This window comes from Eucyclogobius newberryi, unplaced genomic scaffold (assembly GCF_026437365.1).
Source record: "Eucyclogobius newberryi isolate DKJ021-1_F unplaced genomic scaffold, fEucNew1.0.hap1 SCAF_12, whole genome shotgun sequence".
NCBI lineage: Eukaryota > Metazoa > Chordata > Actinopteri > Gobiiformes > Gobiidae > Eucyclogobius > Eucyclogobius newberryi.
Genome location: NW_027315746.1, coordinates 10,622,994 through 10,650,035, shown reverse-complemented (window position 1 = coordinate 10,650,035; position 27,042 = coordinate 10,622,994). Strand labels below are relative to the sequence as shown.

At 43.0% G+C, this 27,042-nt stretch overlaps 1 protein-coding gene across 1 annotated transcript; it reads right to left on the bottom strand.

Annotated features, from left to right (window-relative positions):
* Positions 1–2,297: 2,297 nt before the first annotated feature.
* Positions 2,298–26,545, bottom strand: ap1m1 (adaptor related protein complex 1 subunit mu 1). The gene is made up of 12 exons (XM_072440764.1): positions 26,354–26,545; positions 25,606–25,762; positions 24,137–24,204; positions 23,930–24,060; positions 20,816–20,963; positions 18,876–19,002; positions 15,606–15,748; positions 13,488–13,559; positions 11,924–12,082; positions 11,019–11,144; positions 3,423–3,498; positions 2,298–3,018 (listed from the first exon to the last, which is right to left on the bottom strand). Exons 1-12 carry the CDS (start codon positions 26,393–26,395, stop codon positions 2,996–2,998), a joined length of 1,272 nt encoding a protein of 423 aa, XP_072296865.1. The 5' UTR covers positions 26,396–26,545; the 3' UTR covers positions 2,298–2,995.
* Positions 26,546–27,042: the final 497 nt, after the last annotated feature.

Genomic DNA, 27,042 nt, shown 5'->3' with positions numbered 1-27,042 from the left:
GAGGGATTAGGGAGGGCGAGAGGTGGAAAGAACTGGACTGGGACGCGGGGCGGAGACAAGGCGGTCCGACCATGGCGGGAAAAGCCATGTTTTGTGGTGGTTAAAAAGAATAAAAATATAGTCAAAAGTTTGTCTTGAATGTGAAAATGTCTTTATTTTGTTTCATTCTTCTAAATAATCTTCAAAATTTCAACAAAACTAACAACTGTCACGATTATTACTGTACCAACTTCAATAAATAAGAGATGGAGCAATGATTTTTGGGCCTAAATATAGTAATAAAGTATTTTTTTCTATTGTACTTTAGTATTTTTCTGTTCAATGAAAACTTGGTGTTGCGTTTCTTTCTGCCGTTTATCCTTTACAGCTCATGTTTTTAATAATATTGTTCATTTAGACAATATATCACGCTCCAAATGCGTGTTGGAGCCTTATATTTTTCTTCCACCTGCACAGTCTGTTAAACTAATATGAATAAATATGCTTAAATCTATATTATTTTTCATTGCATATTTCGATTCTCCTGCTGTACTTGAACTGTGCGTTGCAACAGTGGAATTCCCTCATCGTGGGACAAACGAAGCTTTTATCTTATTCCAAAAATAAATGCGTTTCAGATACATTTGTACTGTTGTTACGGCAAATGACAACTTAAAACTAGATATTTTAAACGGGGAAAAGTATTCAGTGTAACAGGAAACAAACCCATAAACATTGAATATTGTTGTGGAGTGAAAAATATAAACTGTTAATTTATAGTGAACAAAATAAGTCAAAAAAAATAGCTTTAAATAATAACGATGACATTCGACTTATGAATATCCCCGGTGATTATCCTGTCAGCGTGTCACCTGTTTGGGACGCCCTCCTCGCCCGTTCCCTCTGCAGTCATTTTCCCTCCAGATTTGTTTTTTGGAAAGCCGCCCGTCAATGACCGCGTGGCAGCTCGGTGCGAACACTGCCCTGACATCAGCGCGGAATGACGCAGACGCTGTGGAAAGGTTTCTAAATAGACTTTTAATGATTTGAAATAGTGAGGTTACAGACAGGGGGGGGGGGGGGGGGGGGGGGGGGGGGGGGGGGGGGAACAGGTGTCGGGCTGGAAAACAGACATTTACAACAAGTGCCACTGTTGTTTACCGAAGTTTCCACTGGAGAGGTTTGGTACGGGCCGGTTAGGACGGTCACTTTCCACAGCCAAAAACAGGCCCAAAAATGCATGTTGTTTGGTACAATTTCGCTGTGATTTGTGAGGTATATTTTTAAAAGTGGAGTGTAAACCGAGTGTGTAATACGGCATAATACTGACAAGAGGGAATCTGCAGAATTATTTACGATAATTTTCATGTAGAATTGTTTTTTTTTTGTACAGAATTCTACATTATATGGCAGCATTTGAGACATACGGCCAACGTTGGGTTAAAAACTCCAGGGCTGCAACAACTATTACTGTGCTTAAGCGATAATTGAAATAAAACAGTAAACAATTCTCTGGACTAAACTTGGACTGTCAATAAGGCAATGTGCAAGAAAATGTAATCAAAATGAAAGACAAATATAGGCAACGTGCATCAGTGTGGTTCAAACCTAGTAAAAATCCTCACAGTCGCAGGGTTTCAAAATAAATTTGACAATAAACAGTGCTATAAATACTAAATTTGCTAAATAATCATAGTTGCAGCCCTGAAAAACGAATTTGAAAACGCTGCTGTTCCTTAATACTCCTCTTCATAGCGGAAATATACACTTACAACTACGACTTCATACTTACAATACATTCTAAAAGTTTAATTCAAAACAGTAAGTACTTGTGGTTGTCAAACGGATAGATATCCAGCTACAAATTAATACAAAAAAACTATTGATACTGGAGGGGAAAAACCAATTTGGAGCTTTCTTGAATATTTTTGAATAGTTTTAGGTCAATATCAATCCTAGAATAAGGCCACATAGAAATAGCAAAGACTCTTCTGTTATTTTGTATTGAAAATGAAATTATACCATGGTTTTATTATCATTGTGGTATAAAGAAAGATTAAAGAGTATTGCCTTTTCCTTAGTATTGAAGCAGTATCGAGTTTGAATTATTGGTATAGTAACAGAAGTACACAGAAATGCCTTGTCCTTTACATTGTTGAATACTGCAGTACTCTCCGCACTCTCTTGCCCAGGACCGTACCACACCTCTCACTTCGAACTGGCGTGAATCTGAGAAAGCGCACGAGCAACACATGGATCGAATCAACAGCCGCCGCTTCGAGGCTTGGCAAATATCGTTGGCATTCTCCGCAATACAATGTTGTGCAACTAATAACACTGATTTATTCCATGTAACAATATATACAAATAATAATCGCATTTGACTCTGGAGTGAAATGCGCCGGGGCAAAGCAGCTTCTTCGATTTGAACTGACGAGTGCTGACGATTACAGTATCACCAGACGAATTGCAATCATCTCAATGATTGTGTACAATTCACGGTGTTAAAAGGTACACTATGTAACTTTTTCTCTCCTTTGCGCGTCTCCATGGAGGTCATTGTTTAGCCTGGAATGTCCCACAGTACAGCATTGGACTTACGTGTCTTTTATTTACTCAATTACAGGCGTTTTATTGCGCAAAAATCGCTTGAAAACCTTTTTTTTTTTTTTTTTTTACACCGCGAGTGTGCTTGCCTCTGCACAGATCTGACCCGACAAGTTTAAAACATTCCAGGCAAAGCTGTAACATCTCCACGGAGACGAGCAGGTGGCAACGCAGCCAGAAAAGTTGCATAACGCGCATTTTAAGTTGGATGTAAACATTTCTCCTGCTCGTTTTGGACCTTTTCTAACATTTGCATTGATCAGAAATGTCAAATATCTTGACTGAAATACAAAAAATAAAAGGGTTGCCGTCGGATACGAGGGGGCGCCGCTCCGCCTTCGAAAGAGAAGCGGCTAAACTGAGCCCCGCCCCTTCTTCTGGAGGTCCACCTGTCGCCGCGCGGAGCCGCCTACTGAGTCCGGAGCTGATAATCTGCGGAGGAAATGAAAATTAGCCTAATGAAATGCACAAATAAAATAAAAAAGGAGAGAAATCGAGAGTGGGCAGCAGCTGACGTTTCCACCCAAAAATGAAAAGTCGAAGGAAATGAGAGGAGGATGTTTGGCAATTAGTGGCGACATTAGCGGACGGAGCGGCATGTGCAATACGGTAATCTTTGAACGCAAAAAAAAAAGAAAGAAAGAAAAGAAATCATGCCAAAAAGAGTTCACTTTCTCATATTTCTCAGGCTGTGGCCGCGTTGCCTCATGTTCTACACTGATGTCTTTTTTTTTTTAAACACAAAGTTCCCACAGCGTTGCACAGCGTTGCCCAAGCGTTGCCTAAGCGCGCCGCACATACGGGCAGAAGGCGGAGCGTTGACCTCCCGGGCTCACCTCCGTTCTGAGTGATGTAGCGCACCCACGGTAACGCCTGGTACCCGCTCTTCTCGATGATCTTCAGGTAACGCACCTGAGGAGAGAAAAGAAAACTCGTGGGCTCAGAACGTGTTGGGATATGAGCAGCTCGACGTGATTTGCTGGGAGATATTTATGGTTCGCACGGCGTCTGTTGGACAAAATTGCCTGAACTTTGTTGAAATAGCAGTAATTCATTCATAGAACATTCTCATGCAAAAAAAGAAACGAAAAGAAAGTAGTGACCAGAACAATTACTCAAATAAATGAAAATACTAATAAAAACCATAACAGTAAAAATAATAATTATAAATCCAGCCTGAAGAGACATGTTTTAGTTTAGTTAAGAGGCAGATCTAATATTAAGAGGAAGATTTTTTTTCCGTCAATGTAAATTTTTTCATTTGACATAGTTTTGATGACCTTCTACACCTTTAATAAGACTTGTAACATTAATATTAAGTTGGTATAACGTCAAAATGTTTGATTTTTTTCCAATTTTACAGTAAAAAGTACAATTTTTGTTGTTGTTTGGGTCAAGCCTGAGGGCCAACAAAGATTGGTCTGAGGGCCGCATTTAGCCCCCGGGCCATAATTTAGATATCTGGAGCAACTGCAAATGCTCCGTCACCTCTGGTCTTTCAGTCATCATAGTTCAACCTTTATTTGGTTAAACATGTTTACTGTGGCATTCAATAAAGTTTGCAAGACTCATCATCTAAAAATCATAAACTATAATAAATAGAATGAAGAGTATGAGCTGATATTTTAATATATTACCAAAAAAGTTGCCTGTTCGTGGAAAGAAAAGTTACACACGATAAATACTGAACCCAAAATAACATTGTTCCAGCTTTCATTTATTAAATAAGATATAATTATTGTGACAGGCCTAGAAAAGAATGAAAAACAGACAGAGAAAGCACTTTGAGAACCATTACATGCAGTATTGAACATAAATCAGTCCTATGCAAACAGTTCTGAGTGGACATTTGAAAATATCTAGAGTATAAACCATTAGGAAGTGTTTCGAAACCAGCCTCCAGTCAACGGTGTCCCAATCCAGTTCTGTGGGAACTACCCGTGTTTCTGAAGAAGTGCCAGTGTCTTTGGTTCGTGTGAGGAAGCTGTCGTTTTAGTCACTGTGAAAAGAGGAAGTGCTTTCAAGGCACAGAAGGCCATTTAAATGTACTTTCTCTGGTCCCACAAGAGCACAAAAAGTACACATCAGCATTATCCAAGACCACTTTCACAAGCCAATAACCCATGTCTCAACAATATGACGAGAAATTGATCTAAACATAGTGTGAGCGCAGGGGCAGATGGGCACACACCGCTTCTCGTCAAAGTTAGAGACGTTTCTTAACTTCTCACCCTCCCATCCTGCGAGTGCACCGTCCCCTATAGAAATATACCACACAAATGCTTATGGTTCTGCTCGTGCAAGGTTTTCTCAGGTCTGTGCACCGGTGTCAGGCTCAGAAGAGACTTTAAAGCAGCTCTCGCCATGGCCTAGCACCAAAGTACAGCTCATGTTCATGCAAAACATGGACCGGCCAAACTTGCCTTGCCTAAATAAAACTATATACGTTTGGATTGATTGTAATATTATTCTGTATAATTATTATTTCATATTATGGAAGATTCCAGGCACAGCAGATGGCAAACTTCAAATCAGAAAAGTTACATTGTGCACTTTTAAATAACTAAAGGAAATGAATTCTAACTAACCACAAACACCATTAAATTGTACATTGCTGATGCGTAAAGGAAATGCATCAAACCAACGATCGTCTGAACAGGTAAAGTGAACCAAAACTAACAAAAAAGGATTTGTTGATGATGGAGATGGCAAAATACTTTCATGTATTGATTAAGATGCGATTATTGACTTATTATGAGCTTTAAAACAACTTGACATAAATATCTTTTGTTTTTTCTATGGTTTCTGGAATACAGAATCCACTCAGAATCCGATAATGTTCTAAAATTGCGACGATGATCTTCTTTTGGCATCTCCAATCACAATAATCAGCAGTATGGGACGTCACATGCCCGTCGCTACGATATATTACGACTTTGCTCATGATTCGATTAGAGATGAACAATAAAGTAAATAAACATAATATTGAAACGGCTGTTTTGAAGTAGGGCCACAACTAACAATATTGTTTCTGATCTGGAGACTTACCATTACTCTTTCCATTAATCGCTTAGTTGTTTGGATTGTAAAATTTGGGATTTTTAACAAATCTGGCCCATTTTGAAGGTGTATACTAATTTTTTGTGTCCGAGTTGTAAAACATCTTTCTCTCTCAGCACAAGACGGCTAATGATTATTCGATTACTAAACCACCATAATGACCAATTAGTTGCGATTAACTTGTCTCAGCCCCATTTTGATGACGAGCAAAATCGGATTACTGTTATCGGATCTAGATGTATTCATTTCGCCCTCATCGCGGTCCTTCTGCAGCGGGACGGCAGCTACGCCACTTCAGACGCTTCAGACGCTCCAGTCGTCCACCGCTGCCTTGTCATTAGCCTCTCTCTCTCCCTCCCCTCGCTCCCTCCCCCTCTCTCTCCCTCCCCTCGCTCCCTCCCCCTCTCTCTCCCTCCCCTCGCTCCCTCCCTCTCTCTCCCCCCCTCGCTCCCTCCATCTCTCTCCCCCCCTCTCTCTCTCACTCACTCACTCACTCACTCCCTCACTCACTCACTCACTCCCTCACTCCCTCACTCCCTCCCTCTCTCCCTCTCTCCCTCTCTCCTTCTCTCCCTCCCTCTCTCACAGCGAGGCCGGGGAGACAGAGCGAGCGCCTCAGACACATGACGGCGAGCGGCAGACTCCGTCGGATCAGCATTTCGAGACTCCAAACAGGCAGTCGCCGATCTGACCGAGGCTACGCAAGTCAGCAAAAAAATGAAACGCACACACGCACACAGACGCACACACACACACACACAGAGACACACACACAGACACACACAGAGACACACACACAGACACACACACAGACACACACACACAGAGACACACACACACAGAGACACACACACACAGACACACACACACACACACACACAGACACACAGACAGACACACACACAGACACACACACAGACACACACACAGACACACACACAGACACACACACACACACACAGACACACACACAGACACACACACAGACACACACACACACAGACACACACACAGACACACACACAGACACACACACACACACACACACAGACACACACACAGACACACACACAGACACACAGACACACACACAGACAGACACACACACAGACACACACACACACACACACACACGCCGACAGAGAATATCATTACGGGTTTGGAGATGAGAAGGGGAAAGAGGATGTTTGTTGTATCATTTTTGGTTAAGTACAGCCTACATGTGTGGTCTGCAGCTATCGAGACGCTCGACCGCATCGGCCGACTTGTTTATGTGCTCTGAGAGTTGTAGTTTGCAGAAATATTAAAAGGATGTATAGAGGAGGTGTGAAAAAGACTGGGACCTTTGATAAACGCAGGTTAAATGTTGGATATTTTAGTTGCATTTATTTTTATACTGAAGGGAGACACTACAGGCAAAACTCTTTATTTATTTTTTTAAGTCAGTTAGCGCTCTCTACAAATGAGCTTTTACCTAGAAATATCATTGTTCGATCTGCACCTAAAGAGGTTTTATCATTTAATTTAATCAACTTGCATTCACAGATTTAGATAATTTGATTATTTGCATTTTCTTCCCATAGAAAAGATGATCAGGCTTTAAAGTAGCTCCTACACTTAACAAACTTTTCAGTACATTTATCAGTAAGATCCAGTTTCCTCAAGTACTAAATGAGAGATCACAAATCCCTTCTGTGCATTTGTTTTGTCTCTAATATGTCAACAGAATGAAGCAAGACTTCAGATTTATGTCAGAAATGTGTCTTGTGTCTTACTTTTGAATGAAAACCTCATGATTCATTCCGTATTTTCCGGCCTATAAGTTGCACCTTTTTTCATAGTTTTGGCCAGGGTGCGACTTATACTTATATTTATACTTATATATTTATACTCCTACTCCGGAGCGACTTATGTGATATTATTTGTTATTTTCACACTTGCAACTGCATTTCATACTCCAGTGCAACTTAAATATGATTTTTTTCTTCTCGATTATGCATTTTTGGCTGTAGTTCGGAAAATACGCTACTTTTCTGAACATTTCAATTAAACTAGAGATGATGTTTTAAATGTATCCCTCTGTATTTTATTTATTTTTCCTATCCACCTGCAGCGTCTCGGCTTAAAATAACTTAACATAGATCTTGATTTCCAGGACTGTCCAGTACACATTTATGTGGATATGTTTCCATTGACTTTTGTACGTCTAGTCCAGTATTTTCTACATTCTTCTTCTTGATTATCTTTAATATGTGGTGATCTTTGCACACCACTGATGTCAAAGTGCTGTTTTACTCCCGTTTTACACGTGTAAAAGGTGCCGTTTCTTGCATCACACGCACGTCACGTCTCCCTCCTCTGCACTTAGTGGTGGAGTTAAGAGGAACTTTCTCAAGCTTTGATATTTACATGCATCTAATTAAACTGCACGGCCTCCTCTCTCTCACACACACACAAAAGCTGGTCTGAGTTTAGCCTGTAATGAGACAAACAGTTGACGTTTTGACGTAAGGATTTAACGGGGAAATGGCTCGTTCGGTCGCAGCGAGGAGGTCTGACGGATTCAACGTGCGTAAGAGTCAATCACAGGCGTCCGTGCGTTTCCCGGGCTTTATAGAAAATGACTAAATGTGTAGGAGCGCGTTTACCGAGCCAACCGGTTGTTTAACGCCGTAAACGTTGCATGCGAGTTTAGTTTGCGAGTGCGCGAATATCCGTCAGTTCGTAGCTTTGATGTAATAAATACGTTGGGTTTGCAGTGTAGGAGTTTGTCGTTTCTGTGTGGGCGGTGAAAAAATCTTAATCAAATCCTCTTGATTATTGAAGGAAATGCGAAAAAGACGGGAAAGATGACGCAGACGGAGGCAAAAACAGTCATTTAAAAGTTGCTGGCGAGGACGGGTTTGCAAAGTTCAAAACCCCAGGCTCAGTAACTTTTGTACATAATAAAACGGTGTATTTAGTCGTTTGCAGAGGACATGGTGTGAATGACTGAGAAAATTGCTGTTTTTTAAGTACAATTTGTGAGTTTGTAGTCATCTGTGTCAAAATATGAACATTTAGAATTCATTTATTATAACAGTATTTTTGTGGAATTTGTACAAGAAATTGCTCACGCTGACGAAGCTAACAAAGCAAACGAAGCTAACAAAGCTAACAAGCAAATATGTACAGTCGGGTGATAAAATGGTGAACCAGAAAACTTTAAGAGATTCACAAGACGCAAGTAAAAGCACGAGGTAAAATGTAAGCTACTTTTATGAGCGCGTTAGGCGGTGAAGCCAAGGAATACGAGTTGACTTATTCCATTTTGCCTCTGCTATTCAAGCTTAATGACCCATAAAAGTGTTTTATTGAACCCATTGTCTTGCCGTTCCCTTCAGACAAACGAGTGGGACAGCGTTTTTTTGTTGTTGTTTTTTTTTACTGGCGGTAACGCAATAGCCCTTACATTGACCCAACAAAAAGGTGAACATGGCACTCTCCGAACCAGGCCACGCAACAGGCTTCCATTACATAACCTTATACGTGACAAAACACGTTGCATGCGTTAAGTTTGCCATTGTTGCGCATGGGAAAAGTTCATTTTGCGCGTCGTCGTCGTGTGGTGTGCAAAGTTGCTACACGTATAATGACAGAACAAGTGTAATTATACAGCCAGCGCGACGCTTAAAGTTGGAGGTCAGCAAGTTTCATTCAAGGAGAAAACGTCAGCTTGTCATGGGAACTGCAGCCGTGGACTCTCTGCGCTGTAGTGTGCTCACTTGAGCTGTGAATTACTGTGATTAACGGACGGGCAAAAGGGGGGGACCCAGTGATGAGCGCTTGTTTATGCAATTTTCTGTGTCTCCGGCGATGTTTCGTGCACGTTTCGCTTGCGGAGAGACATTTTTATCTGGTTTCTTAGTTCGTTTTGACGAGATGATGAAGATGTAGACGCTTAAAACAATCGTATTATTATTTTTTCCACATTTGCTCTAACGTTTCATTTGAGACTTGAAAAGTAAAGTAAATGCCAACACCTGATATGCCATTAATTTTGAAGTGATAATACGAGTTATTAATGAAACCAAAGTTCAATGTTTTAGTAGTACGTTGTGCGATTTGTCCATCCAGTATCTTCAAGGTGTTCATTTAGAAACTTGTTATTTTACCTGTTTTATAACGTTTCTGACTTGTTAAACTACATTATATCAAATCAAAATATTTGCCTGTGGGTTAACAAAATTTGGTTTTAGTTATTTTCTTACTTTAAGCCTTGAAACTAGTGCAATATTGTACGTCGCAAAAGCATCTTGTCCAGTCAAATCCAGTCCAAAATGTCTTTCTGCAATGTACAAATCTTTTCTAGTCACTGAACAGGTCGAAACCTCTGAAATTAAGATTAATTACCTCAAATCACAACATTTTACCTCAGAAAACCTAACACTTTTTTCAAGTTTGTAAATAGCAATGCATTGAAGATACTAGATGATATATAATCACTTATTCAACATTAATGTCATATCAGAGGTTGACATTTACATTTTTAAGTCTGAAATGAAACGCTAAAGCAAATGTGAAAAATTATTTGACTGACTGTTTTTTGACTTATGCACTGGACTTTTGTGTACATATATCTTTTTTTCCTAGTACAGGAAGACCCACTTCAAATATCAAAAGTGTATTATGCAACTTTTCTGATCAGCCAGATGTGTTCAACCCACACAGAAGCAGGTAGCACACCCTCAGAAACGTTCCCTTTAAGACCCTGACATGTTAACAGTGACAACAATGTGATTAGTACGAACATCTATTTCTTAACAACATATGCCTATTATAGATACATTATGAATACACTCATTATTTGTGTTCCATTTGTTTTTAGATATTGAGTTGTATTCATGTGTGCATTGTGTGCTCGGATAAAATATGGTTGAATCAATATTTAAATGCGTTTGCAAACTCTCCACGCACTTACTTTAGTTTTGGATGATGTCTTATGTTTTGAGGCATGCCATACATTTTCCAAACAGAATAAAAATGAGATGTTTACTAGGTTTTTTCCCCTGCCCCGGCTTCGCTCACGTCCTCTGAGGGCTTGTTCCTGACACCAGAATGAACCGCTGCTGCCCCCTTTGGCCAAACGCTGCGCCACATTTGAATAGTTTAAATTCCTGTTGCGGACAAAGCGCTCATGACAGCACTTGACAGCCATGAGCTCTAAATCAAAAGGCGAGGAAACGAGTTTGAACCGCAATTATCCAAAATATTTGATTTGGAACGAACACGTGGACTCTGATCTTTTAAACGTCACCTCGTTTAACCTCAGAGCCTGAGAGCGACGGGAGTGTGTGAGTGATGTGGAGCATGTTCGATGTCGGAGGACGTACCTGGATGCCGGAGGTGGTGAAGTAGGGGATCTCGAACTTGACGCTGATCGGCGGTTTGCCCTCCTTGTCCTCTGCCTCGACACTGGGCAGGCCGAAGTGGGCTCGCATCAAATACTCCTTTCCACCCTGGAGAAAACGAAAACGCACGAGAAACCAAAGTGAAACACGCGACCACGCTTAAAAAACTAGCTTGGTTTGACAAAGAGACTGTACTTAAAGTGGCTGTATATGATTTTTGTTCATGTAGTTCGGCAAAATGTCTCGTCCCAGTACAGATATAGTAGATAAGCAGCTCATGGGGTCAAAATAAGACCGCTGTGTGCAGTCTGCGTCGACTTATGAAGCAATTTATCATCCGAGAACCAGGAATTGCACCGTTAGCAAGTGTTTTTAACTCTACTGTGACAGGAAAACTCCGCTCTGGGCTCTGAAAGTTGTGAAAAGCATGTATAAAGTCATTACGGTGAATATTTAGATGCCAAGAATGCGTTTAAGTGATTGACGTTTTAAGACGTTTTTTTTACATTTTAAGACGGTAAAAATCTGCCACAGCGCCTCATAAATGTCCTGTAATTCTTATCATTTCAACCGGTGATTTACGAGAAAAAGAAAACGAAATGACAGCCTTCTTTTGCTTTCTCTTACATTGTCAAAGGAGAAACCTACAGCGTACTTCTCTGTAGCGCTGCACATTAAACACTTAAAACTATGTGACATTTCAAAACAATGGCGGATAATAGACATATCACAATATTTACAATCGCCCATGACACATCTGAACCATGTCTACGCCCGACACGATTCAAAACTCCACTTAAGCTCAAACAACAGCAGCTTCTCTTCTCTTTTGTGTGCGTCGTCTGTGCGTTTGTCAGAAGGTGCAATTATGAGTCAGTGCTGCTCACGGGGAACGACTTGATTGACCAGACGATCTCGCTGTTCTCGGGCACCCACTTGACGCTGCCCACGGTTGTCTTAAATTTGGGTGAGTCTGCGTCCGTTGGCACAGGAATGTGGATCTCCACGTTGTTGGCGGTGGAACGCCTCTTGAACTGACTCTTGGCCTGGGAAAAAGAGAACGAGAGGCGCGAGAGACATGATTTATTAACGACGGCGTATTCGCAAAGTGTGAAGTGATGTGTAATGCGTTCGGCTGTCAAAAGGTGCACCGCGTAGCTTTTCAAGAATGTTCCACGGTGTGTCTTTGAACTGAGCTCCATGGAGACGAGCAGGTGACGCTGGAGCTGGAGAACTGTAGCTCGCAGAATTCAAGTTCGTTCGAAACTGTATTTTCCAGACTATAAGTCGCAACTTTTTTCATAGTTTTGGCCGGGGAGCGACACATACTTATATTTATACTTATATACTTATACTCCGGAGCGACTTATGTGATATTTGTTATTTTCACACTTGCAACTGCATTTCATACTCCAGTGCAACTTATATATGTTTTTTTCTTCTCTATTATGCATTTTTTTGGCTGTTGCGACTTATACTCCAGTGCAACTTATAGTCCGGTAAATACGGTATCTGTAATGATTTGAATGCAAGATATACACGTTTAAAGCCCACTGTGGAACATTCCACAGCAAGCGGTCCGGACCCTCCATTAGAAAAGATACAACTTGCAACTTAAAAATGATGTTCCGAAATAAAACAATTTACAACAAAATCTGAAACCAAAAATAATTATTTTAACTTATGAGTCGTAAATCAGACTGTTCTAAATTAGACCATCTTTGGACTTAGTTATACTTTGGAGCAACATTATATTCTACTTTCAAATATTTTCTTGAACAGTGTTGTCAATGCTTTAATATTTGATAGGGACAGTACGTTCTATTAGATACCGTATTTTCCGGACTATAAGTTGCACTTTTTTTTTCATTGTTTTGGCCGGGGTGCGATTTATACTTATATTATACTTATATACTTATACTCCGGAGCGACTTATATGTGATATTATTTGTTATTTTCACACTTGCAACTGCATTTCATACTCCAGTGCAACTTGTATATGTTTTTTTCTTCTCTATTATGCATTTTTTGGTGCGACTTATACTCCGGAAAATACAGTACTCAGACTGAAAACCTAATAAACTGTATATGTGCATTTTTGTCTGCTCGCTCTCTCCAAAAGAAGTGCACGGTTAATTGAGCACAACTATGATTTGTGTTGTACAAATAAGACCATTATAAGAGAGAAATCTTCAAAGCATGATTGTTTTTCTACTATACCGCAGCCCTGTTGTACAAATCACAAACGCCGTATAGCTATGACAGTCTACTACAACAAGGTGGAGTCTACACGTGAACATGAAGGCTCGGCTAATTCATTATGAAGCCGTCTGTTGTTCTGCTGAGCGCTCCACACCCTGCGTTAATAAACTTCTTAGAATAACTAGCTGTAGCTTATGTTTGAGTCGCTGCCTAAATGTCACTGGAGCTCATGAGAGGGCGTGGCCAAACCTTAATCATGTACTCGATGCGACTGTGGGAATGCTTCTCGATGACGGACTCGATCCATATCAGCGGCTTCACCTGGAAAAGAGACAAAAAGTGCGTTAGCTTTGGTAATACTGTGATGTTGTGGTGTGTGGTGTGTGGGGATGTCGCTATCTAGTGGACAGAACAGAGCATTACAACAACACGATTGAAATAGGTTTGTCAGAAAAGTAGGAACAACAAACGCACACAATTGAACAGTGACTAGAAGAGGATTAAAACATTTGATTATTGTAATTAATTTGGACTATACAGACTCTGAACGACATGCTAAAAGACCGTTCATAACAAAGACAGTGGTGTTATTACACTAAGATGTCAAAAAATATCAAACTAACTGGATTTTGATCTCAGTAATAAACTTTAGTCGTAAATATGTTCAATCTAGGAGCTTTCTGTCACCATATTTCAACCTTAATTTTGTTCAAATGTATTTAGAACATCTCAATGTGCAATAGAATTGTCATTTGCTGTATCAATGACCAGCCGACAACTACAATAATATTTGTAAATTGTCTGCATTGTCCTTCTTTTTTTAAGAGTTTTTCATTCTATTTACAGATATATTGCACACTTTATCACAGATTATACTTTTGTGAGTCTTAAATACAACTTAGATGATAAAAAGTTTTTAATTTCCATCTTTTGTAATAGAAAAAAAATATTTCGACTCTTTTGTAAAGACTTAAAACTATAAGTGTTTAGCTCTGATGTCAAAACTGAAAATGTTTAATGGTTTATTGAATTTTGCCTCCACATTCTGATGTCGGAGCATTTTACCTGGTTTACATAAGAATTCTTGACAATTCTTAAGGATTTTTTGTGACTGCATTTTCAGATTATTTCACGAGCAGCAATAAAAAGTAAGAACAGATTCAATTCCAATGAAAATCTGTCACAAAAAAGGGTAATTAACTATTCCGATTCCAGTCCCCATTAGTAATTAGAACAAATAAATATGTCATACGGCCAGGATGTGACTATAAATACACTATAAATACACACTGATGGGAACAACAAACTTTTCTTTTGTTTGGACAATGCGTTTTTCCAACACAACTGACGTGTCTCTCACTTGGGAGGATGCGTAGACAAAGATTGGAAATTTTTCGGGAGTTATAATACACACTTCCCTTCATTTACTCTTACTTACTGGTACTTGTGTTGTGAAATACTTACAGTAACATTATCACAGTTTGAACTTTAGTAACCAACAATCTTTGATGGCATCGGTCCTTCTGTTTAATCTTACACTATTTCACTTTATTTGCCCTTTAAAACAACTACAGATGTGTTGTGATTGTTGCGTTGTATTAAAATTGTATAAAAGCTGGAGAAAAATGCTAACAAAGCACTTGTTTGCGAGTCAATTGTTTATGGGCCCATTCAAACAGCATTTCTGGACCTATATTTACACAGCGAAGAGACATGGCTCAGCTCAGAATCACAAACACTTTGGTTTAACGTAAACTTTCCAAAGAGACTCTTCCAGATCTCTCAGGGACGCCGGCTGTTACTGCTAACAGTTTCAACTTAACGTCTCTTCTTTCTAAACAGACATGAACTGGACTCTTTAGGACAGTCCAGAGGTCAAAGAAGATGTGCAGCGATATACCAAATGTTTGAATGTACTTTTCTGTATTTGTGGAGTAAGAAAAATTCTGTTTTCACCTTCCCCTTAGCCCTGCCCAGCCCTGTACTTACATGTGAATTTAGAGGCGGGGCCAACAGCATGGAATCAGTTCTGAGGTTTTGGAGGAACTCAATGAATTTCTATCGTCAAGCTGTTTTAGATCGAGTCGTTTTAGATCGAGTCGTTTTAGATCGAGTCGTTTGAGATCCAGCCGTTTGAGATCCAGCCGTTTGAGATCCAGCCGTTTGAGATCCAGCCGTTTTAGATCCAGTCGTTTTAGATCAAGTCTTTATAGATCAAGCCGTTTTAGATCAATCTCGCGGTTCACAATGAGCAAAATGTAACAAAAATAGTCTACCTACGTGAAAAAATGTTTGTGTTTCCCTTAAATCTCTTCCGTCCGATGAAACCTGATGTAAAAAGGACAGAACTAAGTCAAGAGGACTCACGTGTGTGTTGAGGCGGTAGGACATGAGCTCGAACTCTCCGTCCGGGGGGATGAAGGAGATGGTGCGGTCGTTCTCAAAACGCGACAGACGCACGCACTGGTGGAACTTGACATCCTCCAGCTCCACAGACTTACTCTTCCCTCCTGAACACACGAGAGCTAGAGTTATTCAGGTCGTGGTTCTGATGTTCAATAACAGAGGAATGGCTGCTGATGTGAATGTGATACTGACGTAGCTTGGAAATACAGTAAAGTTCCTCAAAACTAAGACCAGATGGTTTAAAATGTAAAAAATAAGATCATTTATAAAAGCTTAATGCAAAGTAAATTATTGTAGTTGCAGTAGTTTCCCACTATAATATACATGTTGAGCATTTTAATTTAAGGCAATTTAGTTATTTTTTGTTTTGTACTTTATATAAATTACCAAACAATTGTATTCTTGTCTCTGCCATCTTCAACTTTTTTAACAATTAGGGATATGAACCTCATTTGGTTTATCAATGATCATGATTATTCAGATCACAATATAATAAGTACTAGAAAATAATAATTGTGACAATTTTAGAAACAAATTTAAGTTGGTTTCTTTTAATATATACGGCACAAAAATAGACCTAAAATGTAAAATAACTTTATTTTGTCTTTCAGAAAGTTCAATTTCCTCAGCTGCTCACAAACCTGAGGAACAGAAACATGTTAGAATGAGAGAAAATATAAGATTTTACTGTTGTTTGTTCAGTCGCAATAATTATTAAATTATTAAATATTCATGATTTTTCTCACTTTTAGTCGTAACACTAAAATTCAATACTGTGACATCTCTACTTGCAATATGTTGTGTATGTATCTTTCCATAAACTCTGAGTTACTTTATCCGGTTGCAATGTTGTCTTGTTAAAACATGTATTTAAGCATATTAATTAAGGTGTAATCATCAAGCAAGTGGAAAATGTCTGCAAAATGAACCAGAAATATTACCTTATACATATATTTTTCATATGCTCAACATTCACATTTTGAATATCATCAAAACAACATTCACAGTATTAAATATATTGCCCACCTCAACTTAAACTGATCAAATGTATCAACAAACACAAAACAAAAAGTAATGCGCAGAGTGAAATGCAGCCTTGGTTCCACACACCGCTGTGCCCCGTGTTACCCCTGTGCCCCGTGTTACCCCTGTGCCCCGTGTTACCCCTGTGCCCCGTGTTACCCCTGTGCCCCGTGTTACCCCTGTGCCCCGTGTTACCCCTGTGCCCCGTGTTACCCCTGTGCCCCGTGTTACCGCTGTGCCCCGTGTTACCGCTGTGCCCCGTGTTACCGCTGTGCCCCGTGTTACCCCTGTGCCCCGTGTTACCCCTGTGCCCCGTGTTACCCCTGTGCCCCGTGTTACCGCTGTGCCCCGGGTTACCGCTGTGCCCCGGGTTACCGCTGTGCCCCGGGTTACCGCTGTGCCCCGTGTTACCGCTGTGCCCCGTGTTACCGCTGTGCCCCGTGTTACCGCTGTGCCCCGGGTTACCGCTGTGCCCCGGGTTACCGCTGTGCCCCGGGTTACCGCTGTGCCCCGGGTTACCCCTGTGCCCCGGGTTACCCCTGTGCCCCGTGTTACCGCTGTGCCCCGGGTTACCGCTGTGCCCCGGGTTACCGCTGTGCCCCGGGTTACCGCTGTGCCCCGGGTTACCGCTGTGCCCCGGGTTACCGCGGGTTACCGCTGTGCCCCGTGTTACCGCTGTGCCCCGTGTTACCGCTGTGCCCCGGGTTACCGCTGTGCCCCGTGTTACCGCTGTGCCCCGTGTTACCCCTGTGCCCCGTGTTACCGCTGTGCCCCGTGTTACCGCTGTGCCCCGTGTTACCGCTGTGCCCCGTGTTACCGCTGTGCCCCGTGTTACCGCTGTGCCCCGTGTTACCCCTGTGCCCCGTGTTACCCCTGTGCCCCGTGTTACCCCTGTGCCCCGTGTTACCCCTGTGCCCCGTGTTACCGCTGTGCCCCGTGTTACCGCTGTGCCCCGTGTTACCGCTGTGCCCCGTGTTACCGCTGTGCCCCGTGTTACCGCTGTGCCCCGTGTTACCCCTGTGCCCCGTGTTACCGCTGTGCCCCGTGTTACCGCTGTGCCCCGGGTTACCGCTGTGCCCCGGGTTACCGCTGTGCCCCGTGTTACCGCTGTGCCCCGTGTTACCGCTGTGCCCCGGGTTACCGCTGTGCCCCGGGTTACCGCTGTGCCCCGGGTTACCGCTGTGCCCCGGGTTACCGCTGTGCCCCGGGTTACCGCTGTGCCCCGGGTTACCGCTGTGCCCCGGGTTACCGCTGTGCCCCGGGTTACCGCTGTGCCCCGGGTTACCGCTGTGCCCCGGGTTACCGCTGTGCCCCGGGTTACCGCTGTGCCCCGTGTTACCGCTGTGCCCCGGGTTACCGCTGTGCCCCGGGTTACCGCTGTGCCCCGGGTTACCGCTGTGCCCCGGGTTACCGCGGGTTACCGCTGTGCTCCGGGTTACCGCTGTGCCCCGTGTTACCGCTGTGCCCCGTGTTACCGCTGTGCCCCGTGTTACCGCTGTGCCCCGTGTTACCGCTGTGCCCCGGGTTACCGCTGTGCCCCGGGTTACCGCTGTGCCCCGGGTTACCGCTGTGCCCCGGGTTACCGCTGTGCCCCGGGTTACCGCTGTGCCCCGGGTTACCGCTGTGCCCCGGGTTACCGCTGTGCCCCGTGTTACCGCTGTGCCCCGTGTTACCGCTGTGCCCCGTGTTACCCCTGTGCCCCGTGTTACCCCTGTGCCCCGTGTTACCGCTGTGCCCCGTGTTACCGCTGTGCCCCGTGTTACCGCTGTGCCCCGTGTTACCGCTGTGCCCCGGGTTACCGCTGTGCCCCGGGTTACCGCTGTGCCCCGTGTTACCGCTGTGCCCCGTGTTACCGCTGTGCCCCGTGTTACCGCTGTGCCCCGGGTTACCGCTGTGCCCCGGGTTACCGCTGTGCCCCGGGTTACCGCTGTGCCCCGGGTTACCGCTGTGCCCCGTGTTACCCGTGTTACCGCTGTGCCCCGTGTTACCGCTGTGCCCCGTGTTACCGCTGTGCCCCGTGTTACCCGTGTTACCGCTGTGCCCCGTGTTACCCGTGTTACCGCTGTGCCCCGTGTTACCCGTGTTACCCGTGTTACCCGTGTTACCGCTGTGCCCCGTGTTACCCGTGTTACCCGTGTTACCGCTGTGCCCCGGGTTACCGCTGTGCCCCGGGTTACCGCTGTGCCCCGTGCTTGCAGACCAACTCACGTCCAGTGTTTTCAAATAGCACTTTGTCGTTAAGGCCCAGCCGTAACTCAGGCATCCCGGACAGGAACACACGCATCTTTATGGAGCCCACGATCTCACTGCGCAGGACGTTCCCGTTGGCACTGACCTGCAATAGACACGCACAGACACTCAGGCAGGGAGAAGACTGTACATATAGAACTGTATCATCTACTGTAGAAGAAGCATGATTAATGTTCCTTACGGCCGTCAGCAGGGATAATTCTAATAGTAAAACAATTATACATCCATTAGTTAAACACTCAAAAGATAATTTCTCTTGTAAATAGAGACGTTTACATTTTCTAAAATACTATTACAATCATTTTTATGGTCACAATTAGCTGGTAAATTGTTGCAGCCCTAATGTATCAGAATATACAATTAAAAACTAAATTGACAGCACTAATCCAATGAAAGTTTGTGTATCAAACCTCAATTACATCACAGACTATAAAAGATACACAGTTAGCAACATGGCATTTAATTAATCAGCTTCTAACCATCGTTTGATTACCTACAATGGCAGATTAAAGGTGACTCTAAAAAGCTTATTAAGCATGTTGCGAGTTATGAAAGAGGATTATGACACGGTCGCCCACTTCCAGTTTCCACAAGCAAATTTCCCATACATTCCCCCCCAGACTTTCCAAAATGAAAAGAATATTAACAGAAGCTCGGGGCTGTTCAGCTACATGTTCACAAACGCATTTTTGGACTGAAAACCATCACCACGTCATGGAGAGTTACGACATCACTTCTGAGCCTTAATAACACTCCCACATTATCTTTACACATTATAATGAGCCTATTACACTATTACATCACTAATTCCATCTCATTTCTATGTTTACGGAAAGTTTAGAAATCCTGGGGGCGGAGCAGAGTAACACAGGAAGTTTACAAGCAGAAAGTGTGTTTGTGTCTGTCTGTGTGTGTCTGTGTGTGTCTGTGTCTGTCTGTGTGTGTCTGTATGTGTCTGTGTGTGTCTGTATGTGTCTGTGTGTGTCTGTATGTGTCTGTGTGTGTCTGTCTGTGTGTGTCTGTCTGTCTGTGTCTGTGTGTGTGTGTGTCTGTGTGTGTGTCTGTGTGTGTGTCTGTGTGTGTGTCTGTGTGTCTGTGTGTGTGTCTGTCTGTGTGTGTCTGTGTGTGTGTGTCTGTGTGTGTGTCTGTGTGTGTCTGTGTGTGTCTGTCTGTGTCTGTGTCTGTGTGTCTGTCTGTGTCTGTGTGTGTGTCTGTGTGTGTGTCTGTGTGTGTGTCTGTGTGTGTGTCTGTCTGTGTCTGTGTGTCCGTCTGTGTGTGTCCGTCTGTGTGTGTCCGTCTGTGTGTGTCCGTCTGTGTGTGTCCGTCTGTGTGTGTCCGTCTGTGTGTGTCCGTCTGTGTGTGTCCGTCTGTGTGTGTCCGTCTGTGTGTCTCCGTCTGTGTGTCTCCGTCTGTGTGTCTCCGTCTGTGTGTCTCCATCTGTGTGTCTCCGTCTGTGTGTGTCCGTCTGTGTGTGTCCGTCTGTGTGTGTCCGTCTGTGTGTGTCCGTCTGTGTGTGTCCGTCTGTGTGTCTCTGTCTGTGTGTGTCCGTCTGTGTGTGTCCGTCTGTGTGTGTCCGTCTGTGTGTCTCCGTCTGTGTGTGTCCGTCTGTGTGTGTCCGTCTGTGTGTGTCCGTCTGTGTGTGTCCGTCTGTGTGTCTCTGTCTGTGTGTGTCCGTCTGTGTGTGTCCGTCTGTGTGTGTCCGTCTGTGTGTGTCCGTCTGTGTGTGTCCGTCTGTGTGTGTCCGTCTGTGTGTCTCTGTCTGTGTGTGTGTCCGTCTGTGTGTGTCCGTCTGTGTGTGTCCGTCTGTGTGTGTCCGTCTGTGTGTGTCCGTCTGTGTGTGTCCGTCTGTGTGTGTCCGTCTGTGTGTGTCCGTCTGTGTGTCTGTGTCCAAAATGTACCAGGAGGTTGACCGACTCGATGACGTCCAGGAAGACCTCGTTCTTCCTGTACTTGATGCCCTCTGACCTCCAGGACACGGCGTTGGTCACTGTTGCCGGGGGACGCGGGGCACCAGTGTCCAGCTTGTGGCCCTCTTGTGTTATGTATCTGACAAACAAACACACACATAAACACTGAGGAAAGAGGGACTTTAGGGCCCCCAAAAATGAAAAACACCTCGTGGAGACGGCACGATCGGAATACAACCGACAACACAATGATAATCTAAATATAACTAACAATGTTCTTTCAATATTCTAACAGTAAAAGCAAGTTAAAAGTGCATTGAGTAACGTTTGCGCATGTATTGTCTTTGGTTGTCCTCCACAGTCACTGATCGTTCCACTTATCTACTTTATCACTGATGCCAAATTAATTATAAAAGTGATCATTGCTCAGAAAACATAATAATATACTGTAAATGTTTCTTGTAAATGAATAAAGAGGGAAAGCACCAGGTAGAACTGTGCAATTAATCAGTTTATCAGCAATTATTAACAAATTTAAGCACTTCCATTGCACGAACGCGCGTTTCCTTTAGTGGAAAAGTTCATGGCTTGTACTTTTCCATTTATTGAGTACGTTTAGGTTATTTCTGTGAGATACGGCTCCTGCTTTCATTTCATCTGTTCCTGCTTTTCATTTTAAGTCATTTGGGATTACATTTACATCTTAAATAATCGTGATTATTATTTGTTTCCATTATCAGCCTATTACCAGGTCATGTTACAGGTCAGATCTGAAGCACATTGGTCAAGGGCTTTGAGTCATGCAAATACCAGTAAGGGTTTAAAGAAATGCTAGATGAATATGACATAATGGAGACGAGCAGTTTGAGTACAAAAATGTGACATCGTGCACCTTCCAAAGCCAAAATACAAACAATACAAGCCTCAATCAATGTTTGTTGTGTGGAGAACATAAAGTATTTAATCTGGCAGAGGTTTAAGTGTGCAGTAAGTTTAGGAGCAGCAGCAGATGGATACTGCAATAGCATCATTTTGTGATTTTGGACTTTGTGACACAAACAAAGAGGTTTATGGAGCTTGACTGCGGCACAAGTACATTTTCCAATCATTCTTCGCAGTTTTGAGTTTCTGAAATAAATGTTACGAGACCTATAATTCTGTTCTAAATCTGTTTCTTAAACTTCATGAAATTCCAAGTTATTGAAACATGAACAAATGAGTTTCTTCCATGTTCACGTTCCAATTTAAACGATACATGGCGTGTTACTGAAGACTGTTGCAACACAAACGTTATTTTTTTCGTGTCTCTTTTCGTGTAACTACGCAGCGAAAACACAAACACTGTCCCATAGACTGATGAGCAATACATAAGCGTCATGTTGTTGGGAATTAAAATGCCAAGAAGTTCCAAGTTGTCTATTTTTAATACTATACTTCTGCACCTAATCTGTGTTGCAACACTAGAATTTCGCCATTGTGGGACAAATATAGGTTATCACAGTGCTCCCCAAACTTTTTGACTCGAGGGCCACATTGGGTTCTAAAATTTGGCCGAGGGGCCGGGCCAGGAAAATATGGCGTGTTTGTGTGAACTAATGAATTACTATAAATTACACGCAAGATTTGACCAGTAACTTGTAACAAAGCAACAATTGCATTAAATAATGATTAATTATCTACTGTCTTCTACTGTCCACAAGAGTCTTCTACTGTCCACAAGAGTCTTCTACTGTCCACAAGAGTCTTCTACTGTCCACAAGAGTCTTCTACTGTCCACAAGAGTCTTCTACTGTCCACAAGAGTCTTCTACTGTCCACAAGAGTCTTCTTCAGTGTCAAACACTTGCGCTTCCTGCTTGATTGGCCCCGGTGGCCGTTTGTGATGAATTTTATTTTCTGCACGCCATAGATTTTCTTGTGCGAGCGGTGCACTATGTGCGAGCGGTGCACTATGTGCGAGCGGTGCACTATGTGCGAGCGGTGCACTATGTGCGAGCAGGAGCAGGGCACTATGTGCGAGCAGGAGCAGGGCACTATGTGCGAGCAGGAGCAGGGCACTATGTGCGAGCAGGAGCAGGGCACTATGTGCGAGCGGTGCACTATGTGAGAGCGGTGCACTATGTGCGAGCGGTGCACTATGTGCGAGCGGTGCACTATGTGCGAGTGGTGCACTATGTGCGAGCAGGAGCAGGGCACTATGTGCGAGCGGTGCACTATGTGCGAGCGGTGCACTATGTGCGAGCGGTGCACTATGTGCGAGCGGTGCACTATGTGCGAGCGGTGCACTATGTGCGAGCGGTGCACTATGTGCGAGCAGGAGCAGGGCACTATGTGCGAGCAGGAGCAGGGCACTATGTGCGAGCAGGAGCAGGGCACTATGTGCGAGCGGTGCACTATGTGCGAGCGGTGCACTATGTGCGAGCGGTGCACTATGTGCGAGCGGTGCAGAGCGGTGCACTATGTGCGAGCGGTGCACTATGTGCGAGCGGTGCACTATGTGCGAGCAGGAGCAGTGCACTATGTGCGAGCGGTGCACTGCACTATGTGCGAGCGGTGCACTATGTGCGAGCGGTGCACTATGTGCGAGCGGTGCACTATGTGCGAGCGGTGCACTATGTGCGAGCAGGAGCAGTGCACTAAGTGCGAGTGGTGCACTATGTGCGAGCAGGAGCAGTGCACTAAGTGCGAGTGGTGCACGATGTGCGAGCAGGAGCGGTGCACTATGTGCGAGCGGTGCACTATGTGCGAGCAGTGCGCAGCTGCGCAGGCGCAGCTTACAGGGAACAGTGGCCATCTCTTGGGGAAATGTGGGCATTACAGGTGAAAGGTAAAATGAACGGCCAGGCACAGTATTGTGAGTTTGAATCCCGACTCCGACATTTGCTGCATTCCCCTTCCTTTCGTTCTCATTCCATGTACTGTCTAATAAAGCCTACGGCAAAAATTATTATTTCTTTTTTTTTGTTCAAATTTTTAATATAACTTGGACAAGCTTGGCGGGCCGGATGTGGCCCGCGGGCTGTAGTTTGGGGACCACTGGGTTATCATGAAGGGCAATATTTATTTAGAATTGAATGACTCTTGCCGAATGGTGTAAATGACTCACTCTTGCAGGATCTTGCTATCAGTGGTTTGTGGGTAACCAAAGTCCATCAGTTCGTCCATCAGCTCGTAAATGATGACAAAGTTATCTCTGATGCTCTCCTCCTCCAGTTCCTTGAAATACTCGGAGAAAACCTGAAAATAGAAACCACTCTTCATGTGATAAACAGAGCGGGTTTGGGACGTACTTTGTGTTTGGATGCGCTCGTACCTGAACAATCTTGTACAAAAAGGAGAACACCAATGAAACACTGGCGTTTTTCTTGGAGGTTGCGACCACTGGAGAAGATGTTAAGGTTTATACACAGTCGCTGGCCTTGTATTAATGACACGTAGCTTCCAGGCAAAAGCGCTGCATTATCAGGCACATTATCAGACCAGAAGTAAACTGACCACAAGGCCACAGGAATTCAACACTATGACAAAATATTTCAACAAAGAGGCAATAGTAAACAGTACTGTATCTATCTGTACTCCCCACATCTCAAGCCATCTCACTCTAAGCCTTCTCCTTTCTGCTGTGGCCCTTACAAACCTTTGTAATCCTGGTAAAATAATCAGTCAAGCGTTAAAAACTTTGGTTAACTAGAACACTATTGATTAATCGACTATAACAACTAAAGGTTTACAGCCTTAAATAAAAAAAGAGTCAATCAAATTGCATTTTTAAGGTTATAATTGATTAAAGGTTAGCTGGAAACCACATACACATTTATCAACTTTTGTTTGCAAGTAATTTATAAGACTGATGAAAAGACCAAGCCACTCAAGCAGAATGCCCTTCTTTCATTATCATAAGATAAGATAAGATAAGATAAGATATTCCTTTATTGTCCCACATGGGGAAATTTCATTGGTGCAACGCAGGTAGATACAGAGGTAGATCCAGAAGAACAGATCACTTATAGGAAGTCTGAAAAACACTTTCAGTAGAAGATCTCCTATAAATAAATAAATACCATTGCATGTGATCCCGACAGTAATTGCACATGAATATGTGTCACGACAGCACATAGATTGCACATGAATTATCATTATTCACCCATCATGTCATACTTGATGTGGTGAAACTCTTATAGGGCTCATTTATAGAAAGGGGCTCTTAGGGTTGTGCTCACAATGTCCATTGGAATGAAATTTTTTTGTAAAATCAGCCATTTTGAAATGAGATGACGCTGTAAACTTTAAAACGGCTCAGCTAATGTTCAGGGCAGCAGTAAAACACTCTTTCAGCCAGTTTAGAGAATCTATTTCAAGACAAAGATGCTCATCATGAATATAAACTCAGAGGAGAAAATAAATGATATCAACCTAAAGTTAGAACTGCATTAAACTCTGTGTAGCTCATGTCGTGGAGTCACTCTCTGGAAAAGGATTATCTAATGAATTCAAATCTTGCACAAACCTAGTCCAGTTCAAACAAGTATTTTAAAGGGACTGAATGGAAGTATGAAAGGACCGTTCAGCCTGTTTGTGCGTCATTGTACTCTTTTGTGTTGTGATGTATTTGATTGTATTGTAATACATTCTATTGTTACAGTGTGTTGTGTTGAGTGCACCTGTGTCTGTAATGTTTATGTGAACTATATGTGCAGCTTTGACATAAACAGATTAGAAAGCTTTAGACTTGACTTCACATAGTTTTAACATAGATTTACCAGCCCGATATGAGAAGGATACAGTAGAGGTTATTGTGTTTGATCCACATGAAGCGGACTCCTCCGTGAGCGAGGATCGGTGAGAGAGTTCCCTCTTCCTCTTTGTCCATCAGGAGCGTCATGAAGTGCTCGATCTCAGACATGTCCACGTCCCCGCGGTAGTTTCGACACACCAACACCTGCAACAATGACACATAAGAACGGATGTATTAGTGCCTCTGAGCACGATAATGAATTAGTAACTAAATGTACAATTACAAACTATGCATTTAAACATGTAACGTTGCTTCATGTCATATAAAGATAAGAGCAGACGTGTGCAGCAGTGAGAGCTGTCCACGTCCACGTCCACAGTCTCATCTGACATGAGTCTGTTTCACTGATGCACCTGTGACTCTGGTTTGGAGCCAAATCATCTGTCAGCTCAGAGGCAATGACAACAAAGCGACTGGAACTTGAACTGTGCCGACATAATATCTTAAAGATGATAAAACACTGAACCGAAATTGATAAGATAAGGCTGAAGAATGATTATCAAGGAATCAATATTCTTCTTTGAACCATACACTTGGTTTGTCATCACAAAACCTTCTATTATAAGTATACAGTACTGCGGTGCACTGTGCATGAAATGCCATCACATCTTTATGAGTTATTGTTCAATCTCAGTCACGGCCACATAAACCCCGCGATAATCCCTGTGAGAATGTGTTAGCCGCTGTTAGCCACAAGCTAACCTTAGCATCATAGCAGCTGCTGCATTATCTTACCTTTCCTTTTAGATCCAAGACATAAACAGCGCTCGCTGACATCTTGGCCTAATTTATACGAGCCGAGCTCGTTTCAACAAGTATCAACAATGAGACTCAAAGCAACATAAAGCGATCAGACATCATAAAAGTGGTCAAATTAGAAAAGCGACCCTTCCCTTTTAGAGAGCGCAGAGCCCAGGTCTGCACAGCGCCCTCTAGTGGAGAGGAGGCAACACTGCAACACTGCAGGTCTTACATTAGTGTCAGGATCTATTATGGAGTCAAATATCACTTCATTCTATAATAACAACATATGCTGTTGTTGATGGGTCACTGCTATCTCTGCACTGTTAACAATATTAGTGAAGTCTGTATCTTAATATTAAAGGGTGGCATAAATTGTAATTATAAATTGTAAAGTGTGACTTATGGAAGACCCAATATTAATTTAAAGAACACTGGTGTTTGAATATGAGCAACTTAACAAAACAAAGTAGCTCCCTTAGTCAAGTTCCCACATTAGAGGCGTGTCCGACTTGATCTTGGATATGGTGCCCTCCACTGGACAAAAGCAAAACGTGTGCATTGACTTCACCTTTCACTTCAATGTGTAGCAGCCTAATTGTGAATCTAAATCAAATAACAAATAATGGATTGGACTTTGTCAGTGATTTTAGTAAGTGAGGATACTTATTAGACCTATACGT

Excerpts from the sequence above, each read along its gene's own strand:
- ap1m1 (XM_072440764.1), bottom strand. The coding sequence starts at position 26,395 with ATGTCAGCGAGCGCTGTTTATGTCTTGGATCTAAAAGGAAAG. Across the intron at positions 24,061-24,136 it reads TTTTGTACAAGATTGTTCAG|GTTTTCTCCGAGTATTTCAA; the intron begins GTACGAGCGCAT and ends TTCTATTTTCAG. Across the intron at positions 13,560-15,605 it reads CCTACCGCCTCAACACACAC|GTGAAGCCGCTGATATGGAT; the intron begins GTGAGTCCTCTT and ends TCTCTTTTCCAG.